This window comes from Onthophagus taurus, chromosome 1 (genome assembly GCF_036711975.1).
Source record: "Onthophagus taurus isolate NC chromosome 1, IU_Otau_3.0, whole genome shotgun sequence".
NCBI lineage: Eukaryota > Metazoa > Arthropoda > Insecta > Coleoptera > Scarabaeidae > Onthophagus > Onthophagus taurus.
In genome coordinates, this window is record NC_091966.1 from 20446731 (window position 1) to 20469079 (window position 22349).

The following is a 22349-nucleotide window of genomic DNA, read 5'->3' on the forward strand; positions in this document are numbered from 1 at the left end:
CAATATTCTTTAAGAGTGATAAAAGTTTCTAAACTAAATTTACTATTAGAAACTGTAAAAATAAATGTAGGGTTATGATAGAATAAAAAAGTTTTGTGCAAACAAACTTTAGGAACAACCTGTATAGCATTGTTCCCGCGTACCGATCCAACTCAAAAACTGCCTAATGATTTTACGTGATATTAGTTTACACTGTACCAAATTTCAACGCTTTACCATAAATAGTGTTTAAGATATTTAGAAAAATGTGTTAAAATTTCCTAACTTTGATGGCCTGTATCTTTGCAATTTGAGGACTTTTACTAATTTTTTTTTAAATGAATCGTCATCATTTTCACTCTAGTACATGTGGTTACATTTGTTCCAAGAGTCACCGAAACACCCTGTATACTGTGTAGAGTAAGCTGCGCGTGCTTGTAATTGATATGATATGATGATTCTTACTTATAAGCAAAATCGGTAGTCATAAAGATTATTACTTGTAAGTATTAAATAGTTTCAAATATATAGACAAAAAATTGTTATAAAAACTATTTTCAACATTGCATCCATTTTAGTCAAATTCAAAAGTTGGTATAGGTAAACTATACCATACGAAAACTAACGTAAACTAACGTAAACTATACGTAAACTTTTAGAAAGTTAAATTTCTGAAATGATTTATTGAGAACTGCTGGTTTTAGAGCACGATCTCCCTTTTACATTGAATACACCGGACTCACTGTAGTGTGTGGAGATCTTTTGTCCCACTTTTCACGACCTTCCCGAGGCAACAAAATTAATGGTGACAGGTCAGGTCAGTGTAAATCGCTCCGACTATGGGTAGGGGTTTAAATTTTTAAATGTCCATTTACATCTTTACTTTTCTCTCAGGTATACGAGCCCGTCTTCTCGTATATGATTTGTACTTTGTTCGCATAAAAGCTCCGTTGGAAAAGGTGAACGTCCATTCCACTTTTCTCCTTATACACGCGTTGGCTCGTGGAAAAAAATGTTAGTTCTAAAAACGCACCTATTCTTGTATTAAAAACTGGTTTACTGCTCTAATAAACAAGACGGTGCGAGTACACATCTGGCCGGTGGCCGCAATAAGGTCAACTAGTTGGTTTTATGGTGTTAAGTTTAAACTAAAAAACTGGTCCGTAGACATTACACGCTCGTGACGACGCACCGATAAACAGCTAAAGAGAATGAGGAAGTGTGCGTTTTCTCGGTTCTACTGTGTTCTGCGGCGACATTTAATGGTCCTCGCTAACTGCCCAACACCGACGTGATAAGGAATCGAAGAATTGGATTCTTGGAAATCTTTCAATCTGAATGTGGCCATTACACAGTTGTTACGATGACTTTCTTCTTGTCGCAGCTTCAATAGAATCACTAGAAAGTGCGACAACGTGCGATATAAATAACGATTAAAGAAGAGAAAAATGTTTTTCTTAGATAAATTTAGATTGTTATACGACCTTCCAGTATCGAAGAATTTATTTCTTTTTTGCCTTCACCGAGTACAACCTTCAAGGCTACCGGCTGAAGTAATTTTCACTATATTTAGAAAAACATCTTCGATAAATTCTCAAGATCCGTCAGATTAAACCCCCGTAAAATCGTAGGGGACCCGCCCTCAGGGATGCGGTCGCAATTAGCGCTTTTCCTGCACCAGTTTCTTATTATCCCGCACCTCTTTACCATAATACGCTGTCCGGCGCGAAACTTTGATTTATCGATCGCAATTGGCGTTGCGTACGACCAAGATCGATTTATCGGGACCGGAAAAAAACAACATCGGCACACACAGAGGCTCGCACCGGACTCGCTTATTATGGTAATGACCATTATTATTTTAAATATCCAGGTCCTGCGGTACTGCTTTTTAAGAGACTTCGCATCCCTACATTGCCTCGCCAATTCCTTTTAGCACCGTATAAAGTAATAACTAAATTTGCAAATTTATTACTTATTCTTGTTGCACAAACAACTCAAAATAAAATTTACAAAAATGAAGATTTTAAATTATCTGTTAGCCAATTTAAATCGAATTATAAAACTAAAGCTATCGATTAAATCGCAATAATTCTTGCGGCATCTAAAGTCAATTAAGATGAAAGATAATAATGAAATTTTCTAAAAATAATAATTAACTTTTGTAATAGAAACGTCGATGATGTTGATGAGTTTTCTTTAATTTTAATAAAACCTAATAAGAAAATCAGGTGTTAACCGTAAAAAGAAACCACAGACAGGAGAAAACGTTAACAGAATGCAATACGATTGAGCTTTTACCGTTTGGCACGATGACTCACGTCGTCTATCGGGAATTTTTATATACTTGTCGAACGTAACAGTTTAGTACGACCGCATACATGAAAACAGCTCGTCGAAAACGAATGTTGTTATCGTTGGCGAGCTTCTATTAGTCCACGTCAAAGAAACCTATAAAAGCTCACCCTGTCGTAAACACGAATTTATAAAGTTGTTATTGTCAATAAATCGTTGTTGATAAATTATTTGGGGATTTAAGAAAGTATTTGTTTGGTGTTATCAACAGAATCATAAAAAAATGTTTATACGGAATAATACTTCAATTGTAAGGTTTCATAAATAGGACATTTGTAACGGTATACATAAATAGATTTCAGATCATGGCTCATCAATTATATAAATACAAAAACAATAACCTAATCACCTTGATTTTATCGCAATTCATCATTATCGTTATTTACCAGTTTTATAGATATTGACCTTTTTCTTGTTAGTAAATTACTAAAACGTCTATTAATCTATTATCTAACCATAGTGTTTTGTACGATTCGTGTTTTGGAAGATTTAATAAATTCGAAATTTGAAATTTCATTAATACATATGTATCTAATAATACAAAGAAATTCACTGAAATGTGGGGCTACTGTTTGATATAAATGGCTGTAATTACCAATCATAAACATGCTTACAAATTACAATTACTGCGTAAAGACAGGCCTGTTTAATGAAATTTGCCCAATATCACGTTTGTATACAATAAATCTCTCTTGCCCTCTCTAAATTGAAGGGTTACAAAACCAAATATTCGCGCAGGGGTGATAATTTATGCAAGAGACAATATTACATCAATAAATTTCATTAAAAAGTGCTAGAGTCGATCAGTTACCTAATTAAAATGTCTTCAAATTGCTTCCTTTGCGTATAATGATAGAAAAAAATTAATATTACCCTAAATTGTAATGTTACGAAAATTAATTCGTATACAAGTGATAGTATACATATGTAAGAAATAATATCATATTATTGTTGCATTGATTATTGCTCCACTGAAAAAGAATCAGAGCTTTGCATTTAATTAAAATATTCTGAAATTCTGGAACAAAAATGCTAAACAACTCCAAATGTTTCGTACTGAGTATGTAAGGTGTGTAATACACAAGATAACGCTTAATAATTACCTTGGAGAAATAATTTTTGGCAGAATGGAAATTAAAAAGAAATTCAAGATTTTATGGTTTTAAGGTTAATATGTAATATATGTAAGAAACGAGATAACGTTTAAAATAGATTGGAAAAATATCAGAATCGACCATTTCATTAAGATTATATTTACAATTTTTAATGATATAAGGATAAAATAAAATTAAGATCATCCTAAATTAAAGGGAAATGATTTTCTTATAAACATAGTAATATGTGTGGTATAGGTAAGAAATGAGATTAAAGTTGAACAATTAATTAAAATACCCTAAAATCAATATTTTTATATAGAAATAAAGAATAAAATTAAGATTCACCTAAATTGAAAGGTTATGCAATAAAATATTTGCTTAGGGCTGATAATCTCTGTAAAAACAAGTACATTAATAAATTGTATTGACGAATGGCCAGATAACAATAAAGAAATAATCAACCCCAAAATGAAGGGTTGTAAAAATAAACACTGGTTTAGAGTACATAACGTGTGCAAAAACAAGACAACAGATTAAAATTACACCGGTAAAGTCAACCAGCTAATTAAAATGTGCTGGAATTTACGAAGACCTATTTGTGTATAACGAAGGAATAAAAATCAGATTACGTCTAAATGAAGAGTTACAAAAACAAAATTTCACAATTTCGTCTAATTTTAACATGTTGTTTGTATACATATACAGGTGTGTCAAATGTCTGGAATATAGCCACTAACTTCGCCATTTGTGGTTTTTAAGAAAAATGTTTCAAATACAAGTTTATTTATTAATCGTGGTGCATTTTTTGGCGATTATTGCTTGATTGTATTGTTTTTGGTTTTGTTGCTATGGTAACCAACATTCTTATTTTAAATGGGATGCATATGTATTTTTTTTGTATACTTTAATAGAGGATAAATCTCTCTACGCGATTAACATATCAAATCATATGGTTGTATAAGAAAAAAAATCGATTTCTGAAATTATTAAATCAGCAAATTACAATTAAAGTAGGCGCCGAAATAACGCCGTTGACAGCTTTAAATGCCAAAAAAATGACAGTTTCAACAATTATGAAAAATTAATGATGTGACACATCATTTATCATTTATTATAGTTTCGTTATTGGTAGCTGTCTTCAGCCGTCCACTTTTTGGAACGTTTTTAACACTTCCGGTGTTAAAGAATTTTTTTAACATTTTGGATACTGTGGATTGTGTAATTTGTGTATCCGAGTAAATATTATTTAACAGTGTACAAACTTCATTAATATCATCATTAATATTTGGATTCATATGATTTGATATGTTCATCGCGTAGAGGGATTGCCATGAGTTGGTTGCCATAGCAACGAAATAAAAAACAATGTAAACAAGCAAATATTGCCAAAAAAATGCGCCACAATTAACAAAGAATTTTTGATTTGAAACATTTTTCTTTAAAACCACAAATTGGCTATTTTCCAGACATTTGATACACCCTGTGTAACTCAAAAATAAAATGAGCTGCGATGACAAAATTTTGCATACAGGGTGTCCCATATCTTCCGCATCAGAGCATTATACGGTTGAAGCATACATTATTCTGAAGCGATTTTTCTAATAAAATTTTTCGAGTAATTATAATAACCGCACGGACACTGTTTAAAGTTGTCTAATAGTGAAATTTAATATATTCACGGAAGAAGATTATTTCTCTTTCCGTGTCGAATCTATTGGTGAGTACACGTGAGAAACGTGTTATGAACGGCGCGGCGGACCGGCCGAGGACTCACCGAGGGTGAGGCCGATTACTTGTGTCTGATTTACGATCTCCTATTGGACGACTTTAAACAGTTCCCGTGCGGTTATTATAAACAACCGTACAATGCTCTGATACGGAAGATACGGGACATTCTGTATAGGTATTAATATACTTTTGTAGTTAACATATCTTCAAATAACTTTCAATAAAATCGCGTAATACTTTATCAACCAGTAAAAGTATTAAGGGGTTTGGTGGCATATCCGGTCCAAATTGTTGATTAAATGGAATTACATTATTATTATCTATAATTTCTTGTATATGGAGGCTTTATTATTATTTTAATATATGAAATATGACACCAAATTTCTCCTTTAAAATGTTTATTTCTAAACCATTATAAATAAGTCGACGCTTCGGGAACTATTCCCACCAGGCTTTAATAATTTTCACGATTATTGACACTATTTTTTAATAATCACGTGATAAGATGCATAAAAGTATATAAAGAAACGATCAATGATAAAATTGGTGAAAAGTTGTTGATAAGAAAATTATTATAGCCTGATGATGTTTAGAAATAAACATTTTAAATTAGGAAATTGGTGTCATTCATATATTAAAATTATTATTATTGTAGCGCATCACGCACTCTTATTATTTTTATATAGAAACATCATATAACATGATGTTTCTATACATCCACCATGGGTTGTTATATCAACATAATGTATTTTCCCATGGCGATTTTGTTATAGTTATAAAATAATAAATAAACGGATAGACACACATAAAACAGTTTATCAAATACTCCATTTTAATTTTTAATATTTTATTATACGATTAATTAATATAGAGTTACAAATAAATATGCTCTATAATTATCATTATTCAAAACTTGATCATACAACCTGTTAAACTGTAATATAAGATAGATAACGAAACCGGTCAAAATTTTAAATTAGTATTTAATATTGGCGCGCAAGGCTGTTATGTCTGCCTATGTGTTATCGAGTCTGTCTTCTTACAGAATAGTTACTTGTGGTGTTCCTTGCCATACCCATCTTAGACCTGTATTAAGCTGTTCCAGAATAATGGTAGAGAACATCAAATTAGCGCCTTGTAGAGTAACTCATTCACTCATTCAACAAAGAACTTAGATTTGAAGAGTAATTAATGATGACTTATGTAGTACATACTAATGACGACCAAAAGAAGTCACGCAAAAGAATTACACGTTCCGAATGAAGGGGATCAAAGGAAGAGTTATGAAGTCTATACTCTTTAACTATATAATTTAATTAATAAATTATAGAACTACTGTAGTAATTTTCCAAGAAATGATTTTTCATAATTTATTAAAGTTTATACTAGAAAACTTAACAACTTCCAGAAATTACGATTGATTTAAAACATTTATTTCTCAAAATCTGAAAATTTTTCTAAATTTAAACTTCGTTTTAAACCAGATAAGTATCTGCTATAAAATTGCTGTTATTACAAGAAAATTTTCCAAAAATAACGATTGAATTAAAAACTTTATATCTCAAAAACTAAAAATGATATTTCAAAAATTACCACTTCATTGAAAAGTACATACATAGTTTAATTGATAAATAATGAGTATTTCGCAAAAAAAATTTAAGTCGTTAATTTTACACAATTTTAATTAATTTTTAACCCTTTATAGAGATACCAATAATCATTAAATTAATTTATTTGATTTACGAAACAAAAATAACCACTTAATGTATGCTAAAACAAATTCTCACACATGCATACACAAACATTCCTGAGAAAGAAAAGCTATAACTGAAATGTCATGGAATTTGATTTATCACTATAGACAAAACCATACAAATTACCAAACACCACTTTATCTTTTTTTTTCTTATGTTAACAACCGTTAAGAAAATACATTTAATTACAATAGATGATTTACAACTGATTGTCACGCGTCATCCTGTTGACGCATTCTTAAACAAATCTTTTCAGCGGCCTGATACAAGGTTGAGTTGGAATGAAAACAATAAACTGCAGATCGCAGATTTATAGTCGTTTATGAAACCTTGGAGAATTGCGGCCTTGTTTTCGATATGATACACATTTCGAGTAGAAACTGAATGATTCCACAAATTTTACATCAGAGTATTTGAAATATGCAGGCGCGAGTGTACACGGTCAAGTGCATACAAACAACTTTGTAAAGGGAAAAGAAAAAGTCCTTCGCCTTCTACGCCTCGCACTTTCTACAACCGAACCCATGAAATCATAAATAAAATAAAAGTGTGGGTTTATTACTATTCGAATAACGGTTTAGATGTTATATAGATGGTATTACCTATTAGTCGTGGAGATTCAGTTTGTTTTACGACTCTGGGGCAACCTATTTATAACGCGAAGCACAGCATTTCCGTAAGCATACTAACGGAGAATGGTTGTATTACATAAAAGAGATGAAAACGAGTGTGTAGTCACGTTGTAAATTATAAATTCATTCAGTAGTCATAATATAAGAATTTTATTTACGAAAGCATCACTCAAATTTTTTTTGCTGGGTAATGAAAACCCACGCAACGAAATTGTTTGTAATATTTACCATCACAAACAATTCCACGAAACAAAGAGCATTGTACACACGAGAATACAAAGATCTCGAAAACATTTATTTCTTTTTTTTTCTTTTATAGCAACACTTTCATTTTAGATCGTATACATATGTAAAGTATGTTCGATATCGTTCACCTCGAAGCACATGATCTGATCTCCAGAGCAAAACCTGTGGTCGCATTCCTTTTACAAGAGCAAGCTTTTGCTTATCGAAGCAGCAGCTTCTCTGGGGCGGAGGTTCTAAATCGATTATTGCTAAAACCATTGGCAAATTAACAAGTAAGATAAATGGAAATCCGGCTTCCACGCTATAAGCTTCGTATACGCGTAGGCCTTTCCACATACGGCAAATGCGACGTATACATAATGTATGTAAGCTTTATAGGCCTTGTTCGCGGCCGTGGTACGCAAGGATACCATCGGCAAATAATAATAAAATATGACCGACGATGGCGGCAGAAGGGCGCAATGCGTTGGATGAACTCTGATTTAGAACGTTGTTAATAGCCCGACGAAGCCTTTAGCATGATTCATACAAGGTAGGATCTTAAAACGATCAGAGACGGTTAATGATAATTGATAAATGAGGTCTACTATTTTGTTACCGTTATAAGAAGGAAATTAACGACTCTTAATTGGAATAATTAAATCAGCGGTTTTTTTTGACGGAGAAGTCAATCACCTGGTTTATAAACAGGATGGATGAGAAAATTCACAAATACGTTTAATGAGGGGATAATAAACTTGATATCAAAATCTGGCAACAGTTACAAAGCATTGAACCGTGATCGGTTAAAAATATTTTTTTCCATTTAAGAATGTGCATCCTAAAACAATAATAACCTAAAAGGATTTACTGCTTTGTTTCTATTTTTGAACGAATCAACAAAAAAAAATAATAAATTAATGTACAAATTAAAATATTATTTGAAATTTCTCAATAAATTATGGCCCATTTTCGTAATCCCAAGTCTTCACCTACAGTCACGTTTTTCAAGTAAACATCATCGGTTGTGAGTTGTAACTCAACGATACATAAACATACTTCTGCTATTGGACCGCGTTATAAATTATGAGTTGAGAAGAAAAAAAAGAAGCCGCAATTAAATAAATAAAGCTTGAAGGCACGCCTACCAAGGAGGTTGTTATATAGCAAATGCTATGTAGCAAAGAGAGAGAGTGTGTTTGTCACGAATTGAGCAACACGTGTGTTAAACTTTCCGACGTGAGAAGGCAATCGCCGAAACGAGTCCCTTGCTTATACAAGAAATACCGGCCCAGACTATACGATGCTTAACCCAAAAACCTACATCTTCATCGGTTCCGTTGGACGACATTGACCAATCCTCCAACAGCAATAACAGTAATACCCCAAGAACTAGACGAAACAGAAAGTCAATACGATAAATGTTTGATCTCGTTAGTTGGGTGATTTAACTCGTTTTATAAATAGAAAAGCTCGTAACCGCCGACGCATATTGTTTACGCACGATATTCGACCGGTTCAAATGCGTATTATAGATGATAAATTGATTTCGTTTTGTGCACGCACCACCATATCGGTGGGCACGGAGAATATATCTTTATTAATTTCATGGGACGTGCTCGACACTTGATTTATAGCCACCGTGGAAGGTGTATCTACCTGCGATTTACGCCGGATGGGTTTCAATTGGCCAGTTAATTGGAATCTATCTGAAACCGCGATCAGTTCGAACAACAATCTATAAATTTCAATTTTCAAATAACGCTTTCGAAAAGAATACTCACCGAGTATCGTGCACAATGCTTGGAGGTCAGCCAAACTGGATCCGCTGAATTGGATGATGCACAGTACGATCTTGCCGAGTAGCAAACACAAAACGTAATTCGTTTGACATCTCCAATGTAAAACGTGATGACTTGCCGGCATCAAAAAACTTGCAATTAATGTTGCGGCCAAAAAGATTACACTTAATGATAATGCAATTGGGTATATAATAAATCTAATGTCGTTTGGTTTTACTTCAATAATGTGTTGTCGGCAAACGAGAATACCAGGAAGCTCATCTGTAACAAAATAAAAATATAATTAAGTTATTTAACTTATATACTTACTAAAATATTACATGTTATATTTATATAAAAAATTGAAACGTTAGTCATTATTTGAGATGTTAATTTAATGGTAAAGCTCACTTTTTAAATTAGATCTGTAAACTAACAAACTTCTCATATACAAAATAATCGTATTTTAAAAGAAATTAGAAATTTATTTTGTAAAAACTTATTTTTATCGGCTCCTTCCTCGTTGCAACTCATCTTCTGTAGATTAAATTTTTATTAATAAAGAACAACAATAACAGAACACTTGAGAAGTTATTCACAGCATACAGTTTTCTTTTCTTTCTAATATCTGTTAAGGTCGAACGTTTAGGGTTTCTGTTGGTATTACCTAGAGTCCTTATTAAATTTATGTTGTTTATTTTTTATTTGTAGTGATATGTTCAGTAACTAGATAGTTGAGGTTATGAAAGTTTAAACATCAATGGCGATACAAATTAATTTGAAAACATGATATAACAAATTAAACTAAAACTAGAACGAACACTAGTACTGTCGCTAGAACTAACATTAGACCTAAAACTAGATACTTGAAGTCGTGCGTCTTTTGAAAATGTTTTTGACGTTTCGGTTGCCATGTTGCAATCTTCTTCAGAAACAAGTTAGAGCTTGTTGCAACATGGCAACCGAAACGTCAAAAACATTTTCAAAAGACGCACGGCTTCAAGTATCTAGTTTTAGGTGTAATGTTCTTCTGCAATCTTCTTCAGAAACAAGTTAGAGCTTGTTGCAATATGGCAACCGAAACGTCAAAAACATTTTCAAAAGACGGAAGGCTTAACCCGAAACTATCTAGTTCTAGGTCTAGTGTTAGTTCTAGTTTTACTTTAATCAACACCGGACATGAAAGCCTTCGTAGTTATATGATGTGACAAAATTGTTAATCATCCCCAATATTATCAACTTTATAATATTTTAACAGGTATAATAGAAAAAATTAAACTGTAGTCATGACTGCAATTTTGATGCTAAAATTATGACATCAAAAAGACGATCTTCACTTCTCCAAAATACTGTCGCGAATTAATTTTATATTTGCAAAAGGAATGATAAAACATTTAAATATCTAAGTGCCACGAATTAGAATGCAAACAAAGGAACTCTATCCAGATATCAAATCACTAAAGTGTTATTCATGTGGTGATATAATAAACAAGTATATTACGAATATTTAACTTTGAGGTTGTCCTCTCTTTATGCTTGGATTCGGTTGTATAAGTGCTTAGTATGCATATCACAATGAGATAGAATTACACAGGCGTTCATTTGAAAACTTCCTATCACAATTTCTGGAAATCTGAATATTTATGGTCATAAATTTATAATTTTTTATACAAAAATTAGCTCATTCATTGTATAGGATAATACAAATTTAATAAATAAATTGTATTGGTAGCTCAGGATTATTTTAGATTTGAGGAAATAATTTTTGAAATGGTTTAATGACCTATTTACTTCGAAATGTTTTTGTGAAATAACCATTTTATCTTAACACTAAGTTTCGAACGTGTCTTAAGTTTTCTTGTAACTCACGTAACTTTACCGACACTTTCTTCTGTACTTTTGTACGGGATAAGGTTTGGCGTTAGAACAAACTATGTTTTTCTACAGTGTATATTATACAATTTAAATATTGCTTAATAAAGAGATGCCATTTATGTCCATAAGTAAACCCTGCCAAAACTTGCACCAACTAATAGCTGACTACAATCGAAAGTAGTTGGCCAAAAGTCAAAATATCTTTTCTCTAAGTCTATACTAATTAGTACAGCGTATTTTTAACATTAAATACAACAAAACAAAAATTTAAATGCAAACATAATCGTTGTCATATAGAAATGAAATTACCGTTCAAATTCAACCAGAAAAAATAGTTATTAAAGTAAAGATGATTAAAAATTTGAAAATATTCAATTTGAAATCTTTTATGGAAAATTTAGGAGAGTTATAAAGTACAAGTGGATGATTCATTTTGGTAAGAAAGCTATTAAGTTGTCAATTTGGTAACATATACAGTAGAAATAAATATGGAGTTTTTAATAAAAATTAACATTTTATAAACAAGATATGGGAGTGTTGTATGAAGAAATAGGTGGAGATGATAAGAAGATTAACTGAAGGAGGATGTTGCCATAAGGATCCAACTGGGTTGAAAGAGTGAGGGATGTTTTCAAATAAGTAATATAATTGTAATGCCAAACACGGAGATAAGAAAGTGCAAGGATTGTTTTGGGGCTATTAAATACCTTTTTGGTAGTCACGAGAAAGATTACAGCAATGTTAAGAATATTTTCGGTAATTGCACGGAAAGAATAAACAGTAGGTGAAGAAATTAAAACCTTATTGTGGAGAGAAGGATTATTCCTGCTTTGTTGTATGGGGCGGAAATATGGGGTGTTAGGGTCGATGATTCTAAGGTGATTAAGGCTTTGAATGATGTTCAAGGCCGGCCTTGCTATGCAAGTCATATCTAGTATTATACCGAGATATTTGACCGCAGAAGCCTCTCTAAAGTAATGACCGTAATTGAAAACTGGTGAATAGGAAAGAAGATAATAATAGAAGATAAGTGGTGTTTTTATAAGGTAGAAAGACAATGGGATGAAGTAAGGTGCTAAAGTGTTTGCTGAGAGAACAAAAGAAGACGATGGGCCTTTCTTACAAGACAAGTAACAATGTGTCAGATGAGTCTGTTTGTTTTTGACGTTTGACTTGGTAAACGCTTGGCAGAATAGCAATACATCGTCTTCAATAACATTTGGATATCGGTTGAGTGGTAGACAAATAGTGATAGAATAATAATGTGTAGGTGGTGAATAGAGGTGAGGTTAATATATTATTTCCAAGTGCATGTAAAGCAACAGCTTTACCTTGATTAATATAAGAAAAAGATACGCAGATGAAGTATTGAGGAGTGGAAAAGGGATGGTTGGAAGAGATCAGGGATTATGGAGATATTTCTGCCGGATTTGTGTTTCATTATGGAGATGTTCCTTATGGAGAAGGTACTCGCGAAAACAATTATAAAGACCTTAGTAATGTTAATTTGTTTTAACGTTGTATAAGCGGATCAACAATGAAAGTATTAATCGTGTCATCTGTAAAATGATACCAAACGAAATACTCTGGTCTTCAAATTTTCGAAGTTGCTGCAAATGTTGAATTTGAAATAGGGAGAAATGCACATCGTTGGGCTGAGTTAGTAGATGCACAATCTATTGGGTTTCAGATGCACTGCGACAAAGCCACCAACAGAAGGAAGAATGAGGTTGATACAGCAAAAAATAAAGATTTAATGGATGCATTAATGTCTAAAGAAGATCCGTCTTATAGTCCAGGTTATGTATTTCAACATATTAATCCTAAAATCTCGCTAATTTTTAGATGATGTTGCTAAAGGAGAGCTCTAAAGGAAGTTATAAGCTGGAACTTAGTACTTGGATACACCGTTATTGCATCAAACCTTCATTACAAATTAAGGTGTAACGAAGATTGAGTAGAAAGTTTATCTGAACTTTACACAATCCATTATTTTGATTACTACCTGATTAACTGACTTGCTAATTGTTTTCGAATCTGCAAAAAAAAGATCATCGGAGAGTTGATCAGTCTGATATCGAGTGAAAATGATTTGGGATATGTTCTGTTGAGATCTGACTTCTTTTGAAGCGTGTTTTTTATCAATTGTGGAAAATTTATTACTTCTAACTATTTAACTAACTTGAAGTCGGTGCCATCTAAGCTTTTCTAATGGACTCTCTATGTAGTCTGTGCTTGTTTAGCTATTAGAGTAATCATCTTCGCTTCAAACTAATAAGATTCAACCATGCTTCTGAAATGTCCCCGAATATTGTCGAATTTTCGAGAGGTATTTGGTAGATGACTGGATTACTGGATGTAGATGTGCAGCAAATCAGAGATACTCTTATTAGAGAAGGTGTTTCTGATTGTTCAATTTAGATCAATTTTTCTTTAAATGACGATGGGGGCTAACCATTCTAATAATTTTCTGTTTATTGGAAACACCTTTATAAGATCAACTTTCAACTGGAAAAAATCGGTCAAGATACAAACAACCAAGAGATGAAGAATTCTACAAAAGGCTGCATATAATGTAAAATACTGAAATGTATATAAATTTATACAATGTTTACAAAAAACTCAATTCATTAAAGATTTATTATTTAAATAAAAATCTTTATCGTAACTATTTATATAAATATAAAACGGATTTACAATTTGTAAAACATTAATGTAATTATGCAAATTCTAAAATTAAATAAACTCAGTAAGTTTTAATCTAATCTTTCAGCAATGATTATAACGGCAAATCCAAAAATAACTCGAGTAGGTTTTAAATTAACTTGTTACGTTAGTTGCAATCATATTTTTATTTTCATAAAAAATTAAATTAAATAAAAAAATAAAATAATTTTCCTGTTAGTTGGACGCTGACCTCAATATATCTGAACAAATATTGTTTTATAGATACATCACGGTACATTAAACGATGGATAAGCGTTGGAAATGTCTTATCTTATGTATACCCAAAAAATAATTGACATTGGAGTTCAATAATCTAGCGAAATAAGTCACGTAGTGAAAAGTTTAAGAAAAAAGAATGATTTATCACAGCTTGTTAACGATCAATTTTCTAATGAGCCGCCAATTTGTCCAAATCTTATGCAAGCGATTACTAAAAATGGACTTTGAGCTGGTTTAAATTTACGCACTATAAATCGAGTGACAATAGATTGTTAAATCAGCATTTAAATCAGCAAGTCGCGTTTCGCAATCGCCCAACATACTTAATGCATTTGACGATCGTTTGTGATTTGAAATCGATTTTAACAACAATAAGTTTTAATAATATTGTGCTATTTATTCGTAAATGTCACGGAGTAATTAAATACGTATAACAATAGCAATATGAGTTTTATTAAACATCCGTTATGACACGGAGATATTGTTCGATGGTATGAATCAAATTGAAATTCCGTCGATGGATCATATTTTTTTCCATACCTGTAGGTATATTCTTTGAAGGTAACCGACCCACCTTTCATTGTATGCTAAATCGCGGGTAACGAAATAAAGGTCTCTTTGAAGGACGCCAGGTAAATAATATACATGCAAAATTGCCCGCGGAAAATAGATCCTAGGTGGAGGTTTATTAAATGTTATTGTTGTTTATGAGCTAAAGAATTCTTAACCTAGAACTATAAATTTGCATATTTTATAGTTATTCACATAGAAGAATTTATCTTACATAAATATTTAAGAAAATTCTTGGGGCATATCTGAAACATGTGAAATCGTTCTTTATCAGAATTTCGACCGATTATTTTATTATTTAAAGATCTGTTAAGTATCTTTGGGAATTTCTAACACAAACAATTCCAGAAAGAATAATATTGACACATAGATTATTCAGTCAATTAAAAACAATTACTAAGTTTGGATGATTTAAAGCTGATTTCACACATATTACTTAAAACGTTTTAATACAGGAATTTATATCTTTTAAATCTACTCGTTTGAGTCATTAAATTTAATTTAATAATAAGTATAAACTAAAATAAGTATCTAATCACTTAAGATTGTTATTCTCATGAAAATTTAATTGTGTAATATGAAACCATGTTAAACTTACAATATATCTACCGTATTACACGTTAATGATAAAGTACATACCGTTAGATTCTTTCATGTACTCAATACAGTACGAGTCGCTAGGTAAAACGGTGTCAAACGCTGTAGACTTAAGACTTCCATTAGTAAGCATTGAAGTCTCACTATATTGTCCAGCTAATGCATAATCAGTGCAATCCGGTAAACTGTCTACCAAAACGGTGTCATTAGGCACGTGTATTGTTCGATTGTGGTTGAAAATATCGCATCTGCGTTTATCTAAAGAGTAAACGGCGTTTTCACCACAACACCGATTAACGCGTTCCCTTTGAGGGCTCACTGAATCCGTTTCTGTTATACAGACCAACACCACGTCGTAATCCACACAATAACTTGATGGTAACACAAATGTTCCAATTTCTGTTACAAATAAAGAGCCGTTTTCGATAGCGACGAATGAATGGAGTCTTTGGTGAAATGTCGAAAAATTTTTGCAATTTGGTCTGGTGTCTTCGCGTATTTTCCACATTTTGGGTAATCCCGAGACTAATTTCGGTGATTTAGTCGGATTCATCGTTAAATACTTGATGGTCCAGTCTTCGATGGTCGAGTTCAAACACACCTTCTTCTGTTTATCTAAGATTTCCGTCGATTTACAACACTTGTTGACGTGAACACTATCTAACGTTTTTGCGTTCGCGAGGAAGGTAAAGAGGACCACACATATTATTGGAGGCTTCATTTTGCCGGCTGTTAAAGAAATAACTCTTTCTTTCTATAAGTGTATCTCGCGCGCGAGATATAAACACGTTAACTGCGCGGGCTCAACAACGACGACGAGCGTCACAGACTGGCGACGTTTACGAACTGGTTCTTCTTGGTAAGTTGGCGACTGCCGCCGTTGCTTGTACCGATTTCTATCCCCACCTTGAGGACCTCGCCTCTTACCTTTCTTTAGCAGCTGCCGCCGTCGTTGTTGGTGCACCGGAGCCGAACGGCAAAAGCTTCTGAGTGCGTTTATGCGACCCCAATGGTGTCTCTTTACCTACGTTACCGAAGAAGAACCAATTCGCTGAAATAACTGAGCGGTACTCATTTTTACCAAAGGGGTTTATACCTGACATAGTGGAAATACCCAAGAAGGTCGACGTAAACGTCTATTACGGCAGGTTCAAATATCATTTTACCAAATAAAAAAACAAATTAGAAATTTATATTGGAAAGAAACTAGTATCTACTTTGAATTTTTTTCAGCATTATGTTTGTGTGTATGCGAAAAATATAACTTAAAATGACATTGAAACTTTTGTGCTTACTCAATTTCAATCAAATTGTGTAATCGGAAATTACCTTGTGTTTTTTAACATCAACTAGAATTTAACGTAAAGATAATTCAAGATAATTAAATATGATTTTTCTAAATATAGATGCTATGAGTATGTATATTGAAAGTTTTGCTAATTTTGTCAGTAAATTTTATTGGAATTTATACGGAAGTTAATTTTTCAAAAATTAATCGGGATTATTAAAGAAACTGTTCTTACTATTAAAGTATAATAATTATATAAATTTCTTTAGAGTTTAAAGAAAAATTTGGTGTATTAGCTGGTTTTAGCGGAACAAAAACAAGTTAAGCAAAGGTATTTGCTTATTTTTGTTAAGCAACGTCCTGTGCAAAATGTTTTCAAGTTCTTTAATAATCAATTTCCTATAAAGTATAATCGATCTTATTCAAAAGGAAGGAGAAAATTAGTTTTTCTTTTAATTGGTCAGATAAATGAAAAATAAATAAAATAACACCACAAATAAAAATACAATGTTCTCAACTAGTTTTTAAGAAAAGAATTCTTAGAATTCGTGATATTAATATGCATCAGATTTTGGCGATTCTCGCATTACACTTAGAAAATAGTGAAAATAACTAGGAGTAGTTGGACCTGGTATTTAATGTAAATCATGCGTAATGGAGTCTTTAGCGATTTGCACTGTATTCTATGAAAATAGTAATAGCGGGACTGGAACTGGTTATGGATTAGGTTTGCTTGGTTCAATACAAATAATTTTTATCATAATACTTGGTCATTACCCAAATTTTGGATCCATACTCCACAACCGATTACATTAAGGTTTCATATACATAGTGGACATTTTGTTTTTCTTGTCGAAGTGACGGATCTTAATTGGGACATCAGTATAAGCTTTCTTTAATATAAGATTTCTTCCTTGGATCTCTTTTGAGGTGTTGTTATCCGAAGTTACCAGTGAGTCCAGGTATACAAATTGCTCTACAGTTTTGATATTATGCTTTCCTATACCCAAGCTTTCCAGATGTCGACGGGTTTGCGTGTACACATTTTGTGTTATTGGGTTTTAAATTTAGCCCACTTTTGTACACTGCTTTCTCTAGTAGGTAAAAAGATTCTATCATGCCCCTTCTTGATCTTGTAATGATACTTGTAGTGCATACCCTGCCGCAACCCTTTATTTATTCTGAATATTGGTGTTGTTTCATGTTGTATTCTTACTACACTTTCCACCTTCAGTATTTATTCTACAAGAAGAATTAGGTGTAGGTATAAACTCCAGCATGGTCTTCATTAAACATTTCCAGAAAATGCTGTCTTGGACGATCTCAAAACCAATAAACAAATGGTGGGTTTCGCTGTTAAATTCTATTCAACGATTTCACGCATTACAAATGATTGGTCGATAATCAACCTCTGCCTGCAGAACCAATATTGATAACCTATGATTGCTTCGGCATAGGGTTTTAGTCTTTCGAATAGAATAATAGATAATATTTTGTAAGCTGTTCAACAGGGCGATTGTGCTGTAGTTGGCATACAGGAATCATGCTATAATGCTATATTCGCTTAGATGTCCGTACGCTTCTTAGAAATTCATAAAGCGCCTGTATCAGTTTCCAGCTGCCATCAGGTTACTACATGCGGACAGTTCTTGTTCTATGTTGTCTGACGAGTTTGGCAAAACCACCTTCCTTCGTTTTTCTTGTTCTGTGTCCAGTTGTTCTTCATATTAAGCATAGTTATTATTTAATGTGAGCATGCGTAATGGTGATTAGCGATTTTCGCTTTATTCTTAGAAAATGGTGATAGCTAAGCTGAAACTCGTTATGAAATATGCTTGCTTGGTTCAATACTAGTTTTCATAGGTATCACGGTTCTTTATCGATTATACTTTTGGGCAATGGTATTTAATAAATATAAATCATCCATAATGATAATTTTGACGATTTTAACTGTTTTCTATAAAAGGGTGAGAGCTACGCTGCAATTGATTATAGTTTTTGATGAGTGATAGATTATTTAATATAAACCATCCGTGATGGAAATTTTGAATATTTTCGCTTTCTCTCTATAAAATAGTGATAATTAAGTTCGAAGTAGTTACGGATTATGCTTGATTGATTTAATACGAATATTTTTCATTTATGTCATGGTATTTTAAAGATTTTGGATTTAAAGAAGTAAAAAGTGATTTAATATGAACTATTGGAAATGGAGATTTTGACGATTTTCGTTTTATCCCTATAAAATGGTGATAGTTAGGCGGGAAGTAGTTATGAATTATGCTTGATTGATTTCGAACATTTTTCAATCATGCCATGCTACTGTAAGAATTGCAGTTTTAGAGCAGTGATAAATTATTTAATATAAACCACTCGTTATGAAAAGTTTGATGATTTTCGCTATATTTCTAAAGTATGGTTAAAAGTTAGGTTTGAATTTATTATGAATTGTGCTTGCTGGATTCAAAATGACATGTACATGTCTTGGTAATTTTTGAGTAGTGATAGATTCCAATAATGGAGATTTTGATGATTTTTGCCTTTATTCCCAGAGAATTGTGATTACTAAAATGGTGATATTACACTTGCTTGGTTCATAGGAACAATAGTTGTAGGTTTAATAGTTCTCTATCGATTGTAGTTTTTGAGCATCGGTAAAATTTTGATATAAATCTTAGCAAATTTTTCGCGTTATCTTGGAAAATGGCAGTAACTTGACGGAAACTAATGATGTATTATGTTTGTTGGGTTTAGTGCGAACTATTATAATTTTCGTACATATCAATGTACTCCGAAATTTTATTACTCATAATCGGGAACCCTTTTATGTCATACCTTATAAGCAAGATGTTGGTCACTATTTGACATAACATTTTTCCGACCTTTCAACTTTTTAAAATGGAAGCCAAACCTAGAAAATCTATGTCTAAGCCACAGATTTTGCTGCTTTCCAAATATTAAGAGGTGCGCTATCATATACGTCAATCTTCTATTCAAAGCAGCTACTCTCTGCGTTCCATATTAATTGTTACATTTCAGTTCAGAATTTGGTCTCAATACAGTTATCACATTTATAAAATTATCCCAACATTCATGCATTATTTTATGACTAATAGATTAATAAATTTTACAAAATATCCATCGATGGTAAAAGAAAATCCTTTTTAGAAAGTCATGTCTATTTTATAAACGTGTATAACATTTTATTAATTTGTCCCTTTTATTTAATTTTGATTTTTGAACAGGTCCATATCGCAAAGGCCAAATAGTAATGTTTGGGAAGTTGAAATGAAACTCTTAAAGTTTCTGTTTGTTTTTATTAAATGTACTTGGTACCGGTTTCGATCAAGTAATAACAGATCATCATCAGCCAAATATACAAATGCGTACAAATTAACAAGATATAAATAAAGTTATAAAAATCTAAAGAAAAAACAATGATGCTAAAATTACTTACAGTTAAAATTGAAGAAAATCGTTAAATATCATATATAACATGTTGATCTAATTTAAAAACACATACATTTATATAAATAAAATAAAATTGAGTGCAGTTTAAACGACAACGAACTAAAATGAAATAAATGTAAATGGACGTCATACAAAAAATGTGAAAAACAGGTCTTCCGAAATATTCGACCAAATGTACATACCAGGATAAAATACATACTATATATTACTTTTATAAAAAGGAATAGAGAGGGGTTTCTATAAGGTTGATCTGATCATTCATTAGTAAGATTTTCGGGTCATCTCAACGTTTGTCGATTTTGAATTGTTCTAGTAAACCGAGTTTATTACCTTTGTTACATACGTGTATAAGGGTGGAATATTTTGAAGTCAATGTTGTGTCCCGTTTTAAGTCCATGTTTATATACGTTAGAAGTAGGTTTCGTTTTGTGTTCTGCTAGTCGTTTTGATAATTTTCTGCCTGTTTGTCCGATATATATAGCTTTGTACTTGATACATGAAATAGAGTAAACTCCACTTCAATTGTGGTTCCTCTTTATTCTTGTAATTGCTGAGTAATTTAAGAACGCTATTTTTAGTTTTATAGCTATCTTTAAAGTCGTGGTTTTGTAAAATGTGCTTAATTTTAAAATTTAAAGGATTCTATGGCAATGAACTATAATTATCAGGATTTCGGATGATCTTTTTAAATAGAGGGTCATGTTTTATAATGGTTTTATAAAAAGATGTATTAATAAGTTGTAAAAGAAATTTATATTTGCGAGCCAAATTAAAGATAAAATTTAATTCACTAATTTTATAGGTAGGTTCTATAGAAAACCGTACCGTTCTACATAGATAATATTGAAAAGCTGCCAATTTATGGCTTTGAGGATGAAATGAATCGTAAGGAATAATGGTATTGGATGAAGACGGTTTTTTTTTGTAAATGTTAAACATTACTGAGTTAGATCTTTTTGAAATTGTCAAATCTAAAAAGATTATAGAATTATTGCTTTCAATGTCCAATGTGAAATTTAATCTTGTATGGATTTTATTTATGTGTCAGGAAATTGTTGAGTTCTACTGTATCTCCGTTCCATATGCAAAATATATCGTGAACATATCTTATCCACTTATTTATGGTATTAATAAAGGGGTTGGTGTTATGTAGAATAAATTGTTTTTCTATAGAATCGATATAAATATCAGCTAAAATACTGGAGATGGAGAGACCCATAGGTAGACCCAATTCTGATTTAACGATTTTGTTATTAAACTGATAGTAATTTTGTGTAATTATGTGTTTAAAAATAGTTAAGAGATAACAAGAGATTATGTTGTTTTTAAAATGGTTCTCGAATATTTCTTGAATAATATTATGAGTATAGTCTGTATCCACGTTAGTATATAAATTGGTTATATCGAATGAAACCATAGTAGTGTTGGTTATATCTGAATCCTTAATCTTATCTATCAATTCTATCGAGTTTTTCACGGTATATTTAGGAACTAAGTATATCTGTTTGAATATGCCAAGCATAAATTTGGTTAGGAAAGAAGTGGGTGAATTATAATAAGCAGTACCTAATAGGTAGAATGGGGAATTTGACTTTGTGTAGTTTAATCGTACTGTATAATTGAGGAATGTAGCTGTTCATAGGGATTAATGAATTAGGGTTCTTTTCCAGAAATATGATGGAGTCTTTACATTCTTTAATAACTTCTTTAGTTTTGGATATTATGAGATTGAGTGGGTTTTTGTAATCTTTTTGTATTCGTTATTTGTGAGATATTCATTAGTTTTTTGAATATAGTTGTCTTTGTGAATGATCACCATTCCCGCATTTTTGTCTGCTTTAACGAATAGTGCATTATTTATGTATTTTAAGTTTATTTTTAATTGAATTCACAGTGTATACTCTGTTGGGTGGCTTCTTCTTTAACGTTGATAATAATTTCTTCTAGTTCCAGGAAGTGGAATTGTGTATTAACTTGTCCATGTAACATTGTAAGCTTTGTATAATGGAAATTCAAAGAACAATAATGTTTACGTTTTTCTTTGTTAAGTA

The 22349-nt window shown here is 31.9% G+C and overlaps 1 protein-coding gene across 2 annotated transcripts in view; it reads right to left on the bottom strand.

Moving 5' to 3' along the window:
* The window catches only part of LOC111415318 (methuselah-like 1), a 93986-nt gene that overhangs the window by 66910 nt on the left and 4727 nt on the right, over positions 1-22349 (bottom strand). Inside the window, exons 1-2 of one of the 2 annotated variants that reach the window (XM_023046936.2) lie at positions 15582-16409; positions 9555-9833 (exon numbers count right to left, since the gene is read on the bottom strand). In XM_023046936.2, coding sequence (XP_022902704.2) covers positions 9555-9833; positions 15582-16260 — 958 coding nt within the window. In that variant the 5' untranslated portion in view covers positions 16261-16409. Of the gene's footprint in view, positions 1-9554; positions 9834-15581; positions 16410-22349 lie in introns of those variants that run through there. The other variant, XM_071198367.1, reaches the window with a different exon arrangement.